This window comes from Myotis lucifugus, unplaced genomic scaffold (assembly GCF_000147115.1).
Source record: "Myotis lucifugus unplaced genomic scaffold, Myoluc2.0 scaffold_23, whole genome shotgun sequence".
Lineage (NCBI taxonomy): Eukaryota > Metazoa > Chordata > Mammalia > Chiroptera > Vespertilionidae > Myotis > Myotis lucifugus.
Genome location: NW_005871071.1, coordinates 8774687 through 8797829, shown reverse-complemented (window position 1 = coordinate 8797829; position 23143 = coordinate 8774687). Strand labels below are relative to the sequence as shown.

The window sequence follows — 23143 nt, the reverse complement described above, 5'->3', positions numbered from 1 at the left end:
ACAGGCATGCACACACACATGCACACACAGCCAGACTTGTAAAATAAGGGCATTCCCAGTGATGTTCTCAAAGTGCTGTATCCATCTTGTGGCCATTTAAGAAACTGCTCCAGAAGACTGAAAGCTCTGTTGTGTTTTGGCCTCTCCGAATTTAAAATGCACTTCATCCAGAGACCAAATGTACCCTTCAAATCAGAGCTTCCCCATCCTGACCATACTGTCTTCCAGCTTCTTTAATTTCAGGAAACTAATAGTAAAACATGGGAAACCCCCTTGCATATATGAACCGTGAGAAATATTTTCATTGCAAATGCAAAACATGTTAATGCATCAGGTTTAAGAAGACATTGAAGACAAATGTCTCCCTCTCTTCCCATTAATTATTATTTCTGAAAGGGCAAGCATTCTCCTCTCAGGGTAAAGGAAGAGCTAGCAGGAAATGAATGGATTTATTTGATGACTGCTCTGCTTTCTGCATGGGAAAGTAAGCCCATTGTCTTATCCTTCTCTTTCTTGGCCCACCAAGGAATTCCTTCACCCTCCTCACAAGACCCACTTCTCCATCCCTCCTGCCTCCGTTGAACTCCTACTGGCATAGCTATGAGGTGCTCAAGGTGTTGTAGTTTGGGAAGACAATCAGGGGATATGCAGGGAATCAGGAGGGGCCACGAGAGACACGTTTTTCTGTATTTCACAGCATCCTTATTTGGTGTAATTACACCTCCATAGGCCAGGGATCCAAGATCACAGAAAACTAATAGCAGAGTTGGAAACTTGACCTAATTCTTGTTTTTATGCTGGGAAGAAACATGTTACTTGTATTCTGATCATATGCATTGGCATGATGGTGATCACGTGGAAGATTTTCTTGTGCACATAGATTTGTGGGTTTTTTTTGCTTTCAGGATGGAGACCTGCATATGGGATTTACAACATGTGGGTATCTCTCTTTGGAGCTGTTTTGTGCTGTGCAGTCATGTTTGTCATCAACTGGTGGGCAGCTGTTATCACCTACATCATTGAGTTCTTCCTCTATATCTATGTGACCTATAAGAAGCCAGGTAAGATAAGAAGGTCTGTATAGGAGGGCGTTTACAAAGCAGCCTCTAACTACCCATTTATTCAACAACCAGGTAGTGAGCAGCTCCTGTGTACTTAGGTGTGCCATGTGTATGGTGGATATTAATAATATAATGTAAAATAACAATAGGTAACTTTTGAGCACCTATTACATATCATGAGCTCACAATAATGCTGTATGTTAAGTATTATTATGCCCATTTTACAGATGAAGAAACTGGGGTTCAAAGAGTAGACCACTTACCAAGGTAATGGTCAGTATCTGATGGAGCTGACATGTTAACTACAGTGTGTATGACACCAAACCCCACAAGCTTCTCATTACATCACCTTCTAATGTCCTAATGAATGAGATATAGTCCCTGTCCTCAAGGAGTTCACAGATCCACACATAAGCAATGAACTATGTAATATAATAAATTAATATAAGTAGGCAAAGTGAAAGTGACATGAACAAATTGCTGAGGAAAGGAGAGAATTAGATAGACTGCAGATGGGAGAGGCTGGAGACCACAGAGTCAGGTACTGAGATCCAGTCTCAGAGACCCGCGCCACCCCCACAATCCCCTTACCCTTACTCAGCAAATAAAGCAGAGAAGGTAGCAACTACCTTGGAGGGGCTTGTTTGTTGCTTATTCTTATTACTTCATGTGTTTTTATCAGGTATAATTTACATATGATAAAACTCACCCCTTTTATTTATTTTTTGGAGGTTTGAGTAAGTCCTCCTTTATTGAAGTTATATAGAAATGTGGCTTTAGTGGTTTCTTTCCTTTTCAATCAAACTGAGATATAAAAATGTTGATAATCAGCCCTAACTGGTTTGGCTCAGTGGATAGAGCGTCAGCCTGAGGACTGAAGGGTCACAGGTTCGATTCCGGTCAAGGGCATGTACCGTGGTTGCAGGCACATCCCCAGTAAGGGGGTGTACAGAAGGCAGCTGATCGATGTTTCTCTCTCATCGATGTTTCTATCTCTCTATCCCTCTCCCTTCCTTTCTGTAAAAAATCAATAAAATATATATTTTTTTAAAAATCTTGATAATCTAGCAAGATAATCACAGTTCCCTTGATGAGTTAGGTTAATGCTGATGTGCCTTTTACCATTTGATATCTAATTGAAGAGAACGTTTTGAAATGATAGCATTCATTATAAACTGGATGGTGGAGTCTTTCTCTCACAAACAGTTTCCTACTTTGGGTTAAGTATTTTGTAATTGGAATCCCAATGAAATTGAGTGATGCTTGCTTCAACTCACCCCTTTTACATGTACAGTCTATAATTTTTGACAAACTTACAGTCTTGTAACCACCACCACAATCAAGACAGAGGGCATTGCCATCATCACTATAAGTTTCTTGACACTCCTATGTAGTCCATCTTCCCTACAACCTAACCCCTGGCAACCACTGCTGTCCTAAGAAGGACATTGCCTTTTCCAGAATATGATATGAAACCTATTTTATGTAGCCTTTATGCATGTTTCCTTTCACTTGACATAATGCTCTTAGATTCACCCATGTTATTGTGTGTATAAGTAATTGTTCCTTTTGTTTCTGAGTAGTATTGCATTGTGTGAATATGTCTCAAATTTTTTTTAAATGTGTTCACCAGTTGATGGACATTGGGTTGTTTTCAGCTTGGGGTGACTCTATATAAAGCTTCTATAAACATTGACACACAGGATTTTATGTGGACCTATGTTTTCATTCCTCTAAGGGTGAGATTCCTGATTATATAATAACTGTAGATGTAACTTTATAAGAAACTGCCAAAGTGTTTTCCACAGTAGTAGTATCATTTTCCATTCCTACCAGCAATGAATGAATATACTACTTGTGCCACATCCTTGTCAGCACTTAGTATTGCCAGTTGATTTAAAAAAAATAATAACATTCTAATAGATGTGAAGTACTATCTCACTGTGGCTTGGCTTGCATTTTCCCAATGACTAATAATGTTGAACACCTTATTTGCCACTCATATATCTTCTTTAGTTGAGTGTCTCTTTAATTCCTTTGCCCATTTTTGGAACTGTTTCCTTATTATTCAGTTGTAAAAGTTCTTTATAAATTCTAGGTGCAAATCTTTTACAGTATGTGTTTTGCAAATATTACCTATAGGTTTATGACTTGTATTTTTTATTCTTCTTATAGTTTGTTTTGAAGAGCAGTTTTAATTTTTATAAAGTTTAATTTATCATTTTTTTTCTTTTATAGTTTAGCTTTTTGCTTCTAACCAAGATATTCTTCCCTCATCCATTGTCACAAACTTCTTCAAGAAATTTTAATGCTTTAAATTTTGAACTTACGTTTGTTATCCATTTTTAGTTAATGTTTGTATATAATGTGAGATATGCTTCAAAGTCCATTTTTTACACATATTCAATTGACTAGTAGGGTTTTTTAAATATAAATTAACTTAAGGTGTGTTAAAGCCTGGTGCATAGTCAACACTTAATCAATTTTAATCTTTTTTATCAGAAGATAACGATCCCCCACCATTTCCGTGGCTCTTCAAAGCAAGACTGGGAGATGGCTCTGCCTGCCATCTGGAGTGAACCTGTACATCCCATCAGGGACTTTCTCTTATAAAAATTAGAGAATCCATCTAATAGTTAATTTGTTCAAGAAAAAGGCAAAGTATGGTAGTGTTTACCTCCATTATTATGAAGATTAGGTCCTAAAAGATCAAACTAAAATCTTAATAATGATTGACCCTCTTCATGGACACCCAGAAGTAAGAATTACTGAGCTATTTAGTTTTACGATTTCAAATATAAAGATTGCTACACGCTATCTGTGTATACAAATGCCTCTTTTTATTCAGCTTAAGAACTGGTGAAGAACCCTTGAGTTTATTCAGAGGCCAGTCATTTTCCCAAGTCTATTGTCTGCAGTGTGGTTATCACCCAGCCTCACCACACAGCAGAATTTCGAGGATATAAGCTTTCAGATCTGATCTTTAGCTGGAAAGAGAGGTCTTACTTTGAAGAATTCACAAAATACTCAGAGAAGAACAATGCTCTTTCTAATGTTCTCTAACAATGTTCTCTAATTTGTGCTCTCGGCACTGCTGACACAGCCAGGGAAAATCGTAAGAGGGAATCGCTTATAAAAATTATTCACCATAGACAGAGGGAAGGTCAATACTTTTTGTGCCACATTCCTTTTTCGTCCGCAGATGTGAACTGGGGCTCCTCCACACAGGCTCTCTCCTATGTCAGTGCTTTGGACAATGCTCTGGAATTAACCACAGTGGAAGACCATGTGAAAAATTTCAGGTAAAATTTGCTTCTCAGGTATCTTGGTGTTGTTCCACATTAGAAGTGGCCTTTCTTTATGGGGGACAAATGCACTAGAGCAGTCACATGCTATGGGCACAACCTAAGACTAGGCAGTCATACAAACTACCACATTTTCATGACAGCACCTTCTGTAAACAAGTGCTTCTCTTCCACTCTGAGCTACGCCCACCCCCAACTAGAAACCCTCATAGTGCCGAGGGCCACCTTCCGTGCGTGGGGATACAGAGGTGATCTAAGTGAGGTGATTTTACAGCGATGTCCCCGATGTCTCCATTCAGCTGAATGCTGTGTGGCTTACTGAATTCTCTTAGAAGTAACACTTGAAGCTCTTTATCAGGTATATCTTATTTTGAATGGAACCTGGAAACCTAAGTTCTGCAAGGAGGATGAAGGAAAGTACTGGGTGGGAAAGGACAGGCTGTGTTGGGATTTGGAATAGGATAGTGTCCAGAGGAAAAAAGACAAGGGGAATCCAAGACCACCTTTCCGTACTTTACATTTTAGCGCTCACTAACTAAACTAAGAATATAGAGAGGGCAAGATGGGCAGGCAGGATGACTCAAGACTTCTGGTGAGAAATCCAAGAAATAGATAAGGGAGAGTTGGTTCCATTTTGCCAAGCCTTCTGCACCTGCCATTTCCACCGGGGTGGTTCTGAGCTCATAGGCTTCTTGCAACGGTCGGTTCTCACATCTTCTTTTTCTCCACTTCTAGGCCCCAGTGCATTGTCCTAACTGGGGGACCCATGACAAGACCCGCTCTCTTAGACATAACTCACGCCTTCACCAAGAACAGTGGCCTTTGCATCTGCTGTGAAGTCTTTGTGGTAAGAGCCACTTCATCCCAGAAAAGTGCTGCTCCTTTCCTGCTCACCTTGTGTTATTTTAGGTCAGCTGAACGGGTGCATGCAGTGACAGGAGAATGGCAAGGCAGCTTGGACAAGAGCCCTTTTCCTTGGTTCATAGAGCAAAGACCGTGATCCTGAATTTAAATGAGTGGATAAAATGTCTTTCTGATTTCATAGGAGACCAACTAAAAGTGATAAATATTCCAAATGATGTCCTTTGAGTCAAGAAAAAGAAAGCTGGCCCAGAAATAAATAAAGAAAGTGAAGGCATTTGGGGTCATAACTGTCCACAGAAACATAAAAGGATGAAATGAGCCAGAGGATGCTATTAACAGATCAGCTGAGGAGGAGAGAACCAGACATCATGGCCTTAACTGAGAGCACAGAGAATTTAGATTAGATATTTAGATAAACTTGATAACACTATACATATCTAGGAAACTAAGCCAAGTTTTCCATGTCTTAGATAAACATCACTCATAGCTGAACTAATCCCTTTTTTGTTCAGGAAGTATGTGGTAGACTAAAGATAACTTATTGGTGGGTTTCCCAGAAAGTATCAAAGTAAACACTAAAAATTTAACCATAATTATTGACTGATAACCAATCTCTAAAGTGAAGAGAAAGCATTAAAATTATAACAAAATAATAAATCTAAGTCCTTCAAACCAGTCTATCTCTACTTGTATTCTCATAACACTCTCTCTCTCTCTCTCTCTCTCTCTCTCTCTCTCACACACACACACACACACACCATTCAAAATTCGTAGCTACTTCAGTGTATTTTTAGAATAGTTACCAATTCTTCAAAGCATTTTCCTATAGTTTTTATTTGATCTACATAACAGCCCAGTGGGGCAGAAAGGAAAAGAAGCCTTGTTCTCACTTTACTGATGAGAAAAGCAAGATTCGGGAAAATTAATTTAAGAACCCATTGTGGCCCTCGAGTCAAAAAGTTTGCCCACCCCTGGTCTAGGCCAACCAGTTGTGCTCTGTGTTACATCATGAGGAGAAAGCTTTAGCAGACTTGTATCCTGAGAGTGTTATTAGAATCAGGTACCACTACCTAAACACCCAATACCTGCCAGTGAATAATAAGGCCACCAGGAAGCTGTGTAACCCTGGGGCCAGTCAACTGTGCCATCATACAGGGGTTAATTTGTCACATGCCATCATGACCAGCACTTAGCATCTTCTTACACTTGGTAATACTCTAACTGCTATATGAAGCTGGTTGGTCATATTATCTTTCCTCTCGGTGCTTATATGATAGAAACTCAAACAATATAACTCAATGCAATTATCCAGTGGGGGTTGAAAGGGATCCTACTGAATACATAAGATTGACAGGTTAAGTAATGACCAACTGTGACTCCAGAGGATTTTTAAAAATCTTATCAAGCACCCTTTTCTCATATTATCAACTTTGGTGCCCTGGATGAGTGGATTTCATTTTGGCCAATATAATACAGGAGTGGGTTTTGATGGAATAAGCAGTTTGGGGTGTTTTTCTTCTCCAGCAATTTAGAGAAAACTTAGTTTAGCAGGCAATAAGATATCTTCAGGGCAGGAGAAATGAACTGGGAGTATAAACAGTCATATATTGGCAAGGGAGAAAAGGTCTTTTTATAGAGACAAAAGCTATTGCTTTTAATTAACCCTCTGCTGCTTTGACTATAATAAAAGAACGTGATACTGGGTGTCATTTCTAGTGAAGTAGGTACCGTGCCTTCAACAGTCCTGGTTGTTTGACATGCGTATTGGACCACATTACACATCACTGTGCTGGTCTCCCTGAGTCTTGCTCCCAGGTACTGAGGTTCTCTTGGGGACAGAAAATAGTTACTGCTGCAGTTAATGACTTTCCAGTTAGTTACTTTCTGTGAGCTCCTGGGGATGCAGGATGCTGTCAGCATTTTTTAAATGTTTTTCAATGTTTTCTATATTCAGTCGTCAATCATGTTTGAAAAAAAAAGTACAAGGGGATGTGGAGAAAGTCGCCATTAGAAAAATTTTCCTAAAGCACAGTGGTTGGTGGTTAGACCAACCTTGTGGGGAAGGTTAAATAGTTACAGTGATGTTCAGGGATGATAATTTAATTTTTAATGCTAGGAAGCTCATGGGCTTTTGAGACACGCGGTCAAGGTCTGAATCACTGTTTTGCCATCTATTAGCTGAGAGTCCCATGGGCACATAATTTAGTCTCCCTGTGCCTCAGCTTTCTGAGGGTTGTTGAGAGAATTCTGTAAGATTAGCTTTCTAGTGCTCAGCTCAGTGTCTGCCAAATAATAAATGCCCGGTTAATTTGGGTTTTTATTGCTGATAGTGTTATTATCATGATTTTCGCTAATTACCATGGCTGCCATTTTCATTTCAAAAACATATCCCCTTCAACAGAAACCTAAAGCACTCTCTCTTAAACAAACCAAGTCCAGGCACTGGATCTTGAACTTTTGGAGTATCCAACAGCTTGATCAGGATGGAACAGTGAGAACTGTACTCCCACTGGACTAATCGCAGGACAGCAGGTTCTGTGTCTGTCCCTCTGGTGGCTTTTAGCTACTTGAAGTGCAATTATACTACAAGGAAGGAGCAAGGCTCAGAGCTCACTGATGTTTTGATGCTGGTGGGTAGATAGAAAGCATGCGGCTACAGCTGCTATGTCCTACAACCAAGGCATTTCTAAAGGGCTACACGTCATAGCCCTCAAAGCTGCTGAAATTGATATGAAGATGGTTATTATTACACCATAGCCCACAGTATAGCCTTCCAACTATCCGACTAACTCTTACTCTCCTCTCAGAGCCTCTTCCTTTTCCCGTGTCCTTTTCCTACTCACCCTAAAGATTTCATATGAGGGACCCGTCATCAAGACAAATTTGGGGATCCTTTTTAAGGACTCCAGCTTGATAATTTAAAGTAATGTCTATTTTTCTCCTCTCAATTACCATATAATAAATCAGTGACATACTTATATGCCAAGAGGCTTTATATTCTACCTCTCTTAATAAACAGCTGCTAACTTTTTTTGTCATAGATGCTTCCATTTACATTTGAAATGAAATAAACCATCACAGATCAAGCTAAAGTCCCCTTTATAACCAATTAGCCCCATGACTCTCCTCCCTCTCCAGAGGAAACACTATCCAAATTTTATTGGTATTCTTCTAGTCATTTCACACCTGTGTACCAAGATGTAAATTTAATTTGATTAATTTTTTTCTCTTTAATATTCTTTAAACCTTGAACATCCTGTCCTTTCCTCTCATTGTAAAAGAAGGCAGTTCAAGCATAGATAACCCAGAGAAAATTCTCATTCTTTCTCTGTCTGCAACATTTTCTTAATCTCAGCTTTCCTATCTACTAAGAAGAAAATGCATTCACTTTTTAGGTGCATCTATTCTCCTTAAGTCAATGAGTTTGTATCATGGTGTTAATAAAATAATGACATGACCAAGTACAGGAAGAAGGAAAGAACCTATGAGTGGGAACTAGGAAGCATGTTGAGATAAAATGTGGATAAATCAGAAAAGGAAAAATTCTTTTTCCCACTGGTCCAACCAGAGTGGCAATAAAAGCATAAGCAGAGCAATAGGACCCTCAATGTTTTGAAAAATAAAAGTTGGAAACGACACTGCACTTGGACCAAATTCCTCTATTTAATCCTAAGGATATTGGAATTCCTTTGCAAATTCTTTTTCATAATATTCATTTATTTGAAGTAGTATCACATCAACTTCTCCAGACTAAATAATTATAATTTCTTTATCCTTCTCTCAATAAATGTCAGTTATAATATATTCAAGATGTTTAGGGCTTCTTTGTTCAAATTCTGAATTAATTTATATACTCATATTTTGGATCCTAACTGAGCTAATCTCTGTAATATTTTAATAGGGTGATAAAATTCATTTTTGTGACTATGACATATTTGAATCTTGAATAATTATTTCCCTCTTTGTTAGTTTACTCTTTCCTGACTACATTTGTATTGCAGCCCTGTCTCACATTAATAAGTATGCTAAAAGGATATTATAATTTTTTTTAGCCAAGAGATATTCTGCATGAAATATTTTTATGACTTCTCAGTATGGCAAATTTAGGCATTAAAATAAATCTCTCTGTCACAGTTAATGTTTAATCTGGATTTCTGTATTACAAATAGACATGTTACACTGTATTTATTTAAAATAAATGCCAGTTTCCTCAGGGTTTCAAAGTCACTTGGTACAACTCAATATATTGATAGTCTGATACCTTTCTTAGCTGTTGGTTTTTCTTCTGTTTCATAACTGTTGTTATTATTTCATTTACTTGAATAAAATATTCCTTCTGAAGTTGATAAGGTCTAGAATGCCCCAGAAGGACTAGTGGTTCAGAATGCATTAAGCTAGAACCCTGAGGAAAATTTGACCCATAATGACATTTTTCCTTAGGCTAAGTCTTCTCGTTTACTAACTACCATTCCTATATCTTTACCTTCTTCATCTTCATGGAAGGTTCTTGTTCTTTTAAATGTAATGTAAGTCATCCAAACTGTTTTTGAAAAGTTGTCACATGTACTAGAAAATATTCTGGTAGAAATAAGTACCTGAGGAATCTGATCCAACATAAACAGAACCTTGAAGTGGAAGGGACCCCAGAGATCATTTGGTGTTGTGTAATACAACATTAATACATGCCACAAATGTAATTTAAAAATGTTAGTAGCCAATTAAAAAAGTCAAAAAACCAGGTAAAGTTCATTTTAATAATATGTTTTATTTAATGTAATGTATTCAGAATATTAAATGCCATTGATATAAAATTATAAATGAGATATTTTGCTTTATTTTTCATACTAAGGCTTCCAAATTCAGTATGTATTTTACATTTCTAGCACAACTCCATGTTGACCAGCCACATTTCAAATGCTCAATAGTAACATATGATAAGGGCTATCACAGTGGGCAGTGATAAGCTAGACAATTCCCTTATTCTTTGAAATGTATAACCCACATTAAAAGAGGACAAATGGCGGACCCACGGTACCAGCTAGTCAGTGCCCGGGCCAGACCTCAACCCAACACCGGTTCCCAGTTCAGCCCTCTCCCATCTCTGTTGTAGAATTAGGTTGGGAGCTTCAATGAGATTGTGAGCACTCAGTTAAGATAATAAAAATCAACTTTGGACAGGCACTTACTATACTCCAGACATTATAATAGGGACTTTATCATGACTACTTAGAACAACCTTGCAAAAGGACAGAGATTGTTATTCCTGTCTTCAGAATACTATCTAAAAGCTCAGAGATTATCAATTCCCTCCAAAGTGGCCACAATTAGATTTGAAAACCATTCTGTCTGGCCAAAAAGCCTGGTGTCTTTTCAGTGCATTGAAGCCCTTTCTCTCCAATCTGAGACCCTCTAAGAGTGCGATTCCAAGTGTGGTCTGAGGACCGGCAGCATTCATGTCCCCGGAGTTGTTAGAAAAGTAGAATTCCGAGTCCTATTCCGGACCGATACACTGCATTTTATCAAGATTCCAGGTGTATTGTAAGAAATCTAAGACAAGTCAACAAAATCCAAATCTCTCCGTGAATTGAAATAGTTTCCCAAGAAAATAATAGATTTGTACCCTGTCAGCACATGGCAAATACTCAGAAATAACCTTTTGGATTGATTTGAAATAATGCAAGGAAAAGCTAGGTTGGACCTTTAAGGTAGGAGGAACAAGAATAAAATTTTTGGTTAAAAATGAGTTTCTGGAACTCAAATCTGGAAATTACAAAATACTTCATACACCATGACAACACCTGCCCCCTTCTCGCTTAATCTCTTGTATTCTTCCTAGGCCGTAGGTATGTGAGCTTTTGTTTCCACCAGATTCCTTGAGGGAGTGGGAAATGTTGATTTAACTGAGTGGGAGTATGTTAACATTACAAGGGGAAATGTGGTGCAGCAGTATCCTTATCACAAAAAGCAACCGATGGGCCTAGTAGAATTGTCAAGGCGTGGTAGTCCACGGCAGGATTTGCTAATCATCATGCTCTGGTTCCCAAGAGCGCCATTCATTTCTTGCCATTGGGCTCCGGCTCTGATTGGTGTTCTTAAAAGAGGCTCTCGCTATTGAGTCAAAGGTAGATTGTGTATTTATTCTGAACTTCTGCCATCACATTTTTCGTATTTTCCTCATGTGCCATGATGCCCTGAGCTGTTTCTGTCATTCAGCAGGAGGCAGTTAACTAAGCAGGTATTAACACATCTGACATTCTGGGTAGAAAGTGAAGAATGGGAGCAGCACAGTTCCTCTCCAAAAGGCTGAGTCCGAGTGAACCCCCTGTACTGAGGTGTTTTCCCTCCTTCCCATTTCTTAACTCAACGGGGCATCGCCAGCTATGTTTGCCTTTCAGAAAACAACAGCAGTGCGATGTGTAATAGCCGAGCTTCTAACCAATATTTCATTGTGTCATACAGGGACCGCGCAAGCTGTGTGTTAAAGAGATGAACAGTGGCATGGCGAAAAAGCAGGCCTGGCTAATAAAGAACAAAATCAAGGCGTTTTATGCTGCAGTGGCTGCAGATTGTTTCAGGGATGGTGTCCGAAGTCTCCTTCAGGTAAGGCTAGCATTGAAGGAGTGAGTACAGAGGCAGAGGACAGTTAGCACTCCACGCTGATGAAGCTCCCAGAGCCAATGGACGTGGGCAGTCTAACGTCAGAGATCAATGCAGATGGATAAGGATTACATTTTGAATTCCTGGAGATAGGAAAAGCAAAAACAAAAGCGGAGAGGTTCTATTACAATCAGCTATGACTCATGCACTGGAAATGGGAAATGAGGTTGCCTTTGGCCAACAGCATACATTCTGTCCCCATATTTATTGAAATGCAAATTTGTTCTGATGGTTGACGACACTCAGGATCCTATTAAAACTTCAAACTATTTTTGCATCTAGCAATGCTCAAGTGAAACATTCTTTTCCTTTTTTCTTTTGCAAATGGTATGAGGGCAGCTGCTAGGCTAAATAAATGCCTGGTGATCAGGATGTAAAATCTCTCTATCCTTTTAAATTATTTCCAGAATGTTGACTAAAATGTAATAATTTCTGTGGTTCAACACTAAAGCCTACAGGTCTCCCATCTTTTCTCACTCATTATGTCTTTTTTCCTCCCCTTCTATAGTAAGTATATAAATTCTTCCCCTTGTTCTGATCTTCATAATTTGGAGTGCCAGTTTCCTTAAAATAATCCAAGAGACTTTGGCTTTTTAATTATTCTTGCATTAACATGGTTGAATAGCCCTGATTCTACATTTACCGAATGAATAATTTAGCTTTCAGAGCGGCCACACACAGGAGGGTCAACGTTCCAAACAGCATCCAGATAACTCTGATGCTGGTGCAGGCAGAAAAGAAAAAATATGGCTCACATTGTAATATTTGGAGATTAAGAGTCTTCGATGCATTCTTGTCTCTAACATCCTTGACGAGCACTTGTGCAGTGGCTGCACAGGCAGAGAGCCCATTTCTGAAAGACCTGTTACCCCAGTGAGCCTCTTTTCATCTGCTAACCCATGGAAATAGAGGTCATTGCAAGATGCTGATTTTTCCTTCAGTCTCAAGCTACTTTTCAGTAGCTCTTTGATTAGATATGTTGGGAAGGTTACACATTTAATGTAAAATTATCATAGAAAATTGGAAAAGTAATACAAATTTTCACTGGAAATAGGACAACAAACATAATAAGAACAAGGAGAGAAAAGACATAGGCATGTAAAACAACTCATATATGAATCCAGAAGGAAAAAAGACCGTGCGTAAAGCTTGTTCTCATGAGTTTCTTCAAAGAAAAGTGGAGTACAGAGAGGTCATGACAAAGGGCAGGACAACGTGGTAACAAAGGGAGGCACTGACAATGATACCATATTAGTTAAAGCCTTCTATGCATCTAAGAAATTATGGTATGAATGACCACATTCCCAAACTGTAGTCATGGGAAAGACTACATCCATACTGCCATATATCTACCCTGGGCCAAATGAGCTATTCTGTTACCTATACATTTCTAAGAACAATATACAAATGTGGTGGAAGCAAAGCTTAATTTAGGAACCCTCCATCAATGCTTATCTTCTTCTACTTGCTACTGTCCTCTCTAAAACTTCCTGTTCTGGTCATTTGTTTCACTATTTTCATGATTCAGAATGCCCTTCCTTCACTCTTACTTGTCAACATCTCATCAACTTGCAAGATCTAGGACAAATGCCACCTCTTCCATGAAGCCACCCATGAATCCTCAACTGGAATTCAGGGTGTCTTTCTTTATGCTTCCATATGAGTTCCTAGTGCATTTGCACTTGAACTAAAATTATTTGTGAATATCTTGTTTCTTCTACTTTATTCTAAGCTCCTTAAGGCCAAAGAATATGTTTCACTACCATGCCACAGCACCTAACATAGTACTTTGCAATTAATAGGTGCTCAATAATATTGCTGGATTAAATTTAATTAACTGAAAGTCATATCCTGTCATCTAATGGGGGGAATGAAACTTCTGATATGGAAGATGGCTATTAATGATACTGTCATATAAAAGAACTGAGTTCTGGAAACACAGCTCATTTACTCTTCAATAAATAATGTAGGTAGAAGTTTCAGTGATTTTGTATATAAGAATTTTCCAAACATGGATTTTATTGCTAATGACATTATGGATATAACAGGTGGAAATTAGCTTTGAACCACTAAGTTACAGCATGCATGCCAACAGTTAAGCCAACCCTCACTTGATTTTAAATTATTGAACCATTTTAATGAGTGTGTCAGAAGAAATGCAAATGACTGCTAATTTAGAAAAGCTACATTTCTGTCATCTAAAATCCATTTATGGCTGAGATGATTTAGAACTAATCTTTCTATTTTATGCTTGGGTATGGGCATGAAGGACATGCACTGAAATGTAATCTAATCTTCCGAATCATCAGAACATTACTTCAGTGCTCTTTCAGACCTTATTTTTCATTTGCAGTGGTGGTTTCCTGGTACAGTAAGGATTGCCCATGTGTTTATCTCCTCTGTTTAGGCCTCGGGCTTAGGAAGAATGAAACCAAACACTCTGGTGATTGGATATAAAAGAAACTGGAGGAAAGCTCAGTTAACAGAGATTGAGAACTACGTGGGAATCATACAGTAAGTGATGCTTTCAAGATGTGTTGCTTATAAAGCACTAACCAGGGCAGTACATGACACTGTTATACTAGATTCAATTGCCTGAGAAGAGGACATTCCCCTGGTACTCTGAATTCTTTACCAAACCGAAAACACAGCCAATAATAGAACTCGAGGGAATCATAGTATCAGAGGAAACAGGATGGAGGGAATTCGGTGTCAAAGAAAAAAGTCAACATTAAGAGTTAAACCTTAAAACCTATTCATGAGATTAAAAACAAAGGACAGGTGGTTACTAAAGGAATTTTTCTTTCAAAAAAACTGGAATCTTGGACTAGCTGGTGTGCCCAATTCAGTCATTATCTTCTTCTGAGCCTTGGGGAACGTAGTCACTAGCCCAAAGCCGCATTGTTGATATGACGGTGCCATATGCCAGTTGCCTCTGCCATGTAGCAGTGTTGGTTAGTGCACAGAGAGTGAGTTTTCAATGGTATGTGACATCTGATCCTTAAATATTGGGAGAGTCTTGGGGTAAAGGTAATAATGATAGTCATTAAAGGATGAGTGGGCACCAGGCTAATGCCCTTAACATGAGCTACCCCATTTAATTCTCACAAGAAGACTTTGAAGTAAGCACTACTATCATTCCCATTTTATAAGTAGAGACATAGACTTTAAAACTTAAAACATGCAGAGTTGTGTAAGTGACAGAACTGGAATTTCAACCCAGGGTCATCAGAATTCAAAGTTTAAGCTCCTGACCACAGGTTATGCTGCCTCAAGAAGTACTTATACAGCCTAAGTGTTGCCTGGCTTGCTTCTTGCATAAGAGAGGTCAGAAGCTACACTTATGAAGAGGCACAAGGCATCCTCAGTGGCCTTTCTAGCAAATTGATCCTTTCTTCCAGGCTTGAAAATACTTAGCCAGATTCATCTCAAGGGAGGCAATGTTAGCTATGGTCAGCAGCCATCTTTGTGTCAACGGCTCTGAAAATGGAAGATTTCCTCCGCCCAGGCCTGGCTTTGCTCTGCCTTCATAGCACAGGGTAGAGATGCCCTGAGATGTCTGAAAAGTCCATAATAAATCCTCACCCATTAAAACAAGCATACACTCAGTACTTCTTGTACCAGGCTATGTCCTCTGGCTCCTGCTAGAACGAGCACCACGTTTGTCATCATTTGGGGGAGATTTAGGCAACATAACAAAAGCATTCTAATATTAGTTCCACTAAAAAGAAGCATAAGGAAATAATTTTTACCTTCTGAAATTATATGCATTACTGACCAAACAGAAATTCACGTAGCCTTCCTCCTATAGGAAACCCATGCATTAAATGCATTCTCCTGAATTGTGTTCCGCAAACATACAAAGTCCGATGCCACGTGCTGCCATCTGCCTCCTGCTGGGGCACCAGAATTTTGCCAGGCTCAGCAAACAGCATCCTGATAGGTTCAGAATCACAGTCAGTTGCTGGCCTGACATTCTTGGAAATGGGTTTAGATATACTCTCTGTTATCCAGACTTTTCAGTACAATTTCATCTTTACCTTTGGTGGGGGAAAAAGGGATGTCAGGGCAAGAAATTTTATCTTCACTTTGGGAATGAAAAGAAATATGTAAATCTTAGCCATAGAGTCCATTATTTGATACAAAATTACCTGGAATCATATTCTAACCATCCCAAACAGTTTAGAAATTCAATGAGACCAAAATAATCAAACCTAGTAATATTAAGCTGAAGAAACTTCTGACTTTTATACCAAATTAATGATTGATCTTTTGGGTAATAAAGTTCAGTGTTAAGGTGGCTCAAATTTGTATAGTATAAAATTTAGCTGGCTTGGTAAAGTTAAATGACTTTACTACCATAGCAATGGGGTCAATACAGAAGGAAGACAACCATACAACCATATTGTGTTATATTTCTCTTTCTGATTTTGGGGGCTGTTTTGTTGTATGGCTTAAAGCACAGTTTTATTGATATCATAAAGATAATTTTACAATAGTTTAGTACTTTACCATTTTTCTTTGAATAAAAGATTTTAAATACATGTAATATTCTTAAGTATGGTATAAGTTTAATCTGTACTAGTTATTGTTGGCTGCATTAACAAATTATCTCAAACTTAGTGGCTTAATACCACACAAATTTATTAGCTTAAGGTTATGTGGATTAATATTCTGAACACTAATTAACTGGGCTAAAATCAAGGTGTGGGCTGGGCTATATTACCTTCTGAAGGTTCTAGGAGAGAGTTTATGGCCTTGCCTTTTCTAGGGTCCAGAGGCTGCCCATTGCTCATGGCTCTCTTCTTCCATCTTCAAAGCATTTGATGGGTCAAATCCTTCTCACATCACATTACACTAACCTCTTCAGCCTCCCAATTTCACTCCCAAGGACCTTGGTGATTGCACTGGGCCCGCCCAGATAATCCAGGATTATCTCCCCACCTCCAGGTTCTCAGCCTGATCACATCTGCAAGGTCCTTTTGCCATGTAGGGACAGACTCCACAGGCTCCAGTGATGGAATGTGGCTGTCTTTGGGGGTCTGAAATTATTCTGCCTAACACAGAATCCAAATATTTCTGTGGAACACATTGCCTGCTTTTTATAATCTAGGACAATTAGAAACAAAATTTATCAGGAATTTACTTTGTGGCAGTTTTACTAGAATGGGTCTATTTTGTTAAGTAGAGATCACGTATGGTTTTGCAACCAAAAGCAAATGAGTGTTACTTAAGTGAAAAGTTAAAGCAGACAGTAGTGAAATGTGAGGCTGCTGATATAAGATCCTGACTTTAAAAGCCCTCATTTGCCATATTAAAAAATGTGGACCATATTCTGTAAGCAATGAGGAGGAACTATTGAGGAGATGTAAGTGAGAGAGTAATGTGGTCAAATTTAAGTATTAAATCTCATATTCATTTTAAATGAATAGTCATACTGTACTGAACATCTTTATATCATTATTTGAAAATTTAAGTTTACTTTGGCTATTGAAATCTTGTTTGTGTACAGTGAGCTAATCACAACCTGCCTTGTTTCTGAGGGAGGGTGACCCAATGAAAGGGTCTTGGGCTCCCGATCCAAAGAAGATTGAACATAGGAACTCCCAAGGGGAGAATTTTAAATGAACTCAAAGAACTCATTGGTTTTCCCCATATTTATGGGCAGAGAAAAAAAATTCTACAAAAATGGAGATAAAAGAAAGCAAGGCTTTCTTTCCCTTCCAGATAATCTAATTCCATGTAGTGAAGGCACAACAGCCAACTTCAACAGCATGGGATTGCCATGAAGAAGCACTGCTTCAAATGGTTTGTCCAAAGTCACTGGTGAAGGGTCCTCAGAGGAACTGAGACATTTTTAACAAGGAACTTGACGACAGAAATGTTGTAGGATTCTTCCTCAATAGATAGAGATTTGGCTGATAATTTCCAAGGGTCTTTGCAGTCTGAAAATTCTCTGTTCTAGATATTTCAGTGATTCTTTTGTTTACATTAGAAAATAATCAATTTTTTCAAAAAGTATGTTACAAGCTCTTAATTAAAATTTTAGTTGATAGTATATTTGAATAAATTGGTTCCAGAGTAAATGAGTTAGTTACCTTTACCCAGAATATGTTTTTTTAAGGATATAAAGGGAAAACAATCTAACAGAAAGCCATCAACTCTCGGTTGTTTTTAAAGTGAATTTCCTTAGTTTAATTACATTAAAATCCTAGAAACAAGTTTACTATTTGTCCAAAGCTGGAGGATTTAAATCACTAACCACTTTGCTTCCACTTTCAGTGATGCGTTTGATTTTGAGATTGGTGTGGTCATAGTCAGAATCAGCCAAGGCTTTGACATCTCTCAGGTTCTTCAGGTACAAGGTATGTACTTTCTTTATTCAACCAACAAATATTTATTGAGCCTCTACTCCACAACTGGCATGGAGTTCTAGGTGCTGGGATTAGACCAGTGCACTATATGGACAAAACCCTATAACAGCAGAGCTTACATTCTTATGCTGACCTGAGGTTTGTACACTTCCCTGCTTTCCCCATTGCTAACCCAGGTGGCCTTTGTCCTGCTAACCAGAAATACAGAGTACTCCAGGGCTGTCATCAATTATTCTTCTTATCACAAAACCACAAAGCCAACATCGCTGAAAATAAACACCTTCGGTAAATTAACCTGCCAAATTAATTTCTGCAAGATGTTTCAGAAAAATGAAGATTAATTCTTTCCTCGGAAAACCATGTATTTTGTCTTTAAGAGTATATGACCTAGTTTACAACTCACATGGAAATGAGCCTGAATGTATCTTGCTATGTGAATCACGAATGTAAGCCAGAGGCAAAATCCCTAACTCAGATTAGTGACTCTGCTTCTTCTCTAGGACAGTGGGCCCACTTACACAGGATTTTTTAAATTGACCTGCACAGTTCAATTGACTACAGTTCAACTGAAGCTCACAGTTCACTTGACCTGTGCAGTTCAAACCCACGTTGCTCAGGGATCAACTACTTTTTTAGTCTTAAAGTTTAAACATACCCTTTTGTGTATAAAATAAAGAACACATCTAAACAGTCACTGAAGTATTAGGACAGCGTAGTAATCCATGACTTATCTCTTTAACTAAACTTTAAAATGGAGCCCACTGAAGACATGGCACCAAAACAGGATTTTGGGGGTACCTCTTATATAGCAGCCATGATGTAGGTATCAGTACTGGGTACAATAAGATGAGTAAGAGTCTGTGTCCTCAATAGACTCACAGCCTAGTAATGGAAATGAGTATATGATGAGTGTGACGATGGGTATATTTATAGGGTACTGTGGGAAAGAGAGAAGAGGCATCTAAGAAGAAGGCTTTCTGGAAGAAATTTCCTTTGTTTTGAGACCTCATGGATGAGTAGGAGTTAACTAGGCAATGTTGGGGAAGAAAAAAATGAGAGAGTTTGGGGACTAGCATTCCTGGCAAAGAGGAGAGCAGTAGCAAAGGTGGGAAGGCAGGGGAATGTGGAAGAACGCATGGGCAACCAAAAGCAAATTAGTGTTACTTAAGTGAAAAGTTGAAGCAGACAATAGTGAAATATGAGGCTGCTGATATAAGATCCTTATTTTAAAAGACCTCATTTGCCATATTAAAAATGTGGATCATATTCTGTAAGCAATGAGGAGGAACTATTGAGGAAATTTAAGTGAGAGAGTAATGTGGTCAAATTTAGGTTTTAAATCTCATAATCTTTCAGTTACATTGGCATGGACTCAGTCAGGACTGTAAATGAAAACAGAGACAAATCAAAAAATGTTTTCATAATAATAAAAACTAGACAGGGTGACAGCCTGAGCTAGAGCGAGAAATGGAGAGAAAAGGACAGAAGTACTTTGGAGGTACAAAAGCAGCATTTGGGGTTGGTTGGATGTGCAGAAATGGGGGAGAGAAAAGTGGAAAAAGATTCATTCCTTGGCTGACTAAATGAATGATGGTTCTACCAATGGAAATGGGAAACACAAGAAGAAGAGCAGGTTTAATGAAGGGATGCCTGGTTCACTTTTAAAGAATCTCCTGTGAGAAATTCTACTGGAAATGTCCAATAGGCTGTTAGACAGTCCTGGTCTTAAAGGAGAATGGTGAGCAGGAGATGTAGATTTAGGATATATTATGGGCCAAATTGTATCCCCTCAGATTTCATACGTTGAAGTCCTGACCTCAGATGTAATTATATTTGAAAATGTGATTGTTAAGGAGGTAAATAAGGTAAAATAAGATCATTAGGGTGGGCCTTGATCCAATAGGACTGATGTCCTTATAGAAGGAGATTAGGATACAAACAAGCAAACAGGAAAGTGGGATGACAGCCATCTATAAGTCAAGGAGACGTTAGAATGAAATCAATCCTACCAGCACCTTAATCTTAGACTTCTAGTCTCCAGAACTGAAAAAGTTGTATTGTTTAAGCAAGTCTGTGGTATGTGTTATTGTAGCCCTACCAAACTAATAAAGTTTTTAAAAGGAGACATACTAGTGAAGGTGAAACTACAACACTGGAAAATATAGCCCAAAGAGAGGATGTAATTGAGAGCCCCCAGGCACAGGAAAGGGGCCCCAAGGAGGAGTAAGAAAGGAGCTATCAGAGAGGCAAATGAACCAGAAGTCTGTGGTATCGTGGCAGCAGAGTGCTCAAAGTGAGAAAAATCATCAGAATGGTCCAGGACACCAGAAAACACCAGAAAGATTTGTGAATAAAATGTAATTGACACAGCACAGATAAGCTTAGTGAGAGTAATTCCTGTAGACCAGTGTTGACAGAATCCAGTTAACAGTGGGTTGAGGAGATAATATGAGATGATAAAGCAGAGAATATGGATGTGGCCAATCATTTTGAGAAGTTTAGATGCTAGGGAGAGGAATGAGATTGAGGAGGTTTACTATAGGGAGAGATACAGACCTTAGAATAGAGAGAAAGGCATGTTTTCTGACTGAAAAAATGGGCCCAAGAGAGTGGGAGAGATTGAAGATAAAGGTAAAACATGGAGGGGGGCGTGGCATGCAGGAATGACCCATGGAGTAAGATCCTGGAGGAACAGGAAGAATCAGGGGAAGGAAGGGATGGAAGAGTTGGCCTGAGACATAAGAAAATGCTTCATCTTCTAAAATTATAGCAAAAGAGGTGAGAATTGATGATGAAATGTGTGGTTTTGTAAGAGTGCAGTGATAAGTTGAGGATTGTACACAGTAGTCTCAATTTTTTTTGAAGTTGAAGCAATTTCTCTAGTTTTCCAGTTTTTATCCAGTGACATTTGGTCTCCAGAGTATAGGAGGATCAAGGTTTTGTTGGGTAGGTCCAGCAGAAAGGAAAAGGCTGTGAGGAATTTGAGAGTGCAGGTGCCCGATCGGTCCAGATTCTATTTGTTATTTCACTAATGTCACCATCATAGCAGAAGGAAACAGGAGTGGATTAGGTGAATTTTCTGATGCAACCATTCTGGTGTGTTGTAAGGGAGGAGAAGAAAGCAGAAGAAACTAGAAATCAAGAGTTTGTATAGGGTAAAGGACCACTATCTGATATGTATACTCTGATTATATACAAGAGCTTTAAAAATATTGAGAATAGAGTTCATCCTATGCAAAATATGTTTTGGTATCTTTAGCCTTCCTTTTTTATGCCCCTTCCTCTTTTTATGGACCTTTTAAATTTACAGACTAGAAACACTAATTTCCCCCTCAGCATTCATGATTAATTTATACATTCCTTCCTAGTTGAACTTAATATCCTAGTGGCAACAATAGCTAACATTTTGAGTAGTTGCTATGTGCCATGTATTATGTTTCATGTTCACATATATTACATTTATTACCCCAACTATCCTCTGAAGAAAAGTATGATCATTGACCTCATCTTACAACTAATGAAACTGAGGCTTACCCAAGATTCATAAGGCTGGTAGTCAGTAGAGCTGAGATTCAAACACATGTCTGTTTGAAGCACTATTCTACTTTTTAAAAAGGAAAGTCAGAGAGGACAATGACTTACGTAATGAAAGGCAATGGTAAAATCTGAGATACGGAAATGGAACAAGGGTATTTCCACCTATTCCTTTAAAACCCAACATAGGGACTGCTTGGCTGTGGTAAGATAGACATGATGTTGAGGATAATTATAAGAACCTAATCTTAAGAGACCTGCTGTGTTGCTAAATTTCTCTATTTACTTTAATTTTGTCTGGTTTTTGTGCTATAACGTTTTACCGTCTAAATAATGAGAATACAAAATATGATTGTATTTACATTACATATTTGCTTTATATGTGATGTTGATCTCTTCAAGCTGAAAGATGTGATGTAGCTAAAAAAAAATATGGCTCCCACTCTTCACTGCTCCATCCCCCAAAATGCACCATCAATTTAGTTCTATAAAGCAACAGGGAAGCTCATTCTCTATGTAGTATTTCTGAAAGAATCCTGGCAGTGAACTGAGTCCCCTTTTAATTTCCCAAGGGAAGTAAATGATTTATATCAACTTTGATGTTTGAAATATTTCTGCTTCTTAGTCAAGAAAGGGAAAATACAGTTGGATGCTAATAAAATAATTAGAAGTGCCAATTATCTAGGGTAAAAAAACAACAACATTACACAAATACTACATGAAGAACATGCAGAAAACAGCAGCATAATGATAGAAATTAACTTTACGCCACATTTCCATGCATTGTTTTGAAGTTTATGTAATTTACGACACAACCCTCATATTAGATTTTGAATTGGAAGAAATAAGCTTGTGTTTCATTATATTATACTGTAATATAAGGCTTAATAAGAGCCTGATAAATCTTAAGTATTGCATTATGCTATGTTAATGATTATCATCATAGATTTTCCAGCACAGGCACCAAGGTGTCATCACACATTATAATTTAAAGGAAATATTAGCAATTCTGAGTGCCCATATACTGTAGTTAATAAAGCAGTGAATAGAAATCAGCTTTATAGGTAATTTGCCAGCTAATGACAATTATTTCTATACCGTGTCACAGGCTTATGTGAAGAGAATAACTTTTTGTATAAATAAGATCGATGCTCATAACACTCTCACTTACGTACTGCAGCAACTCATCCAATACTGGTGGCTGATAGTGTCTCTTAATAAATTAATTTATTGCCCAACAACACAAAAAACACAGTATTTCATGTTGTTCACTTCCCAGGGGTATTCAGCAAGTTTGCCAACTTCAACAAAGAGTCTATATTATTCTGGTAGGAACTAAAGTGATGAC

At 38.2% G+C, this 23143-nt stretch overlaps 1 protein-coding gene across 2 annotated transcripts in view; it reads left to right on the top strand.

Annotated features, from left to right (window-relative positions):
- Positions 1–23143, top strand: part of SLC12A1 (solute carrier family 12 member 1) — an 85940-nt gene that overhangs the window by 41525 nt on the left and 21272 nt on the right. For both annotated transcript variants that reach the window (XM_006085997.3, XM_006085998.3), the window contains exons 15-20: positions 906–1061; positions 4264–4363; positions 5102–5213; positions 11690–11830; positions 14295–14401; positions 18170–18252. In XM_006085997.3, the coding sequence (XP_006086059.1) occupies positions 906–1061; positions 4264–4363; positions 5102–5213; positions 11690–11830; positions 14295–14401; positions 18170–18252 (699 nt within the window). The remainder of the gene's footprint in view (positions 1–905; positions 1062–4263; positions 4364–5101; positions 5214–11689; positions 11831–14294; positions 14402–18169; positions 18253–23143) is intronic.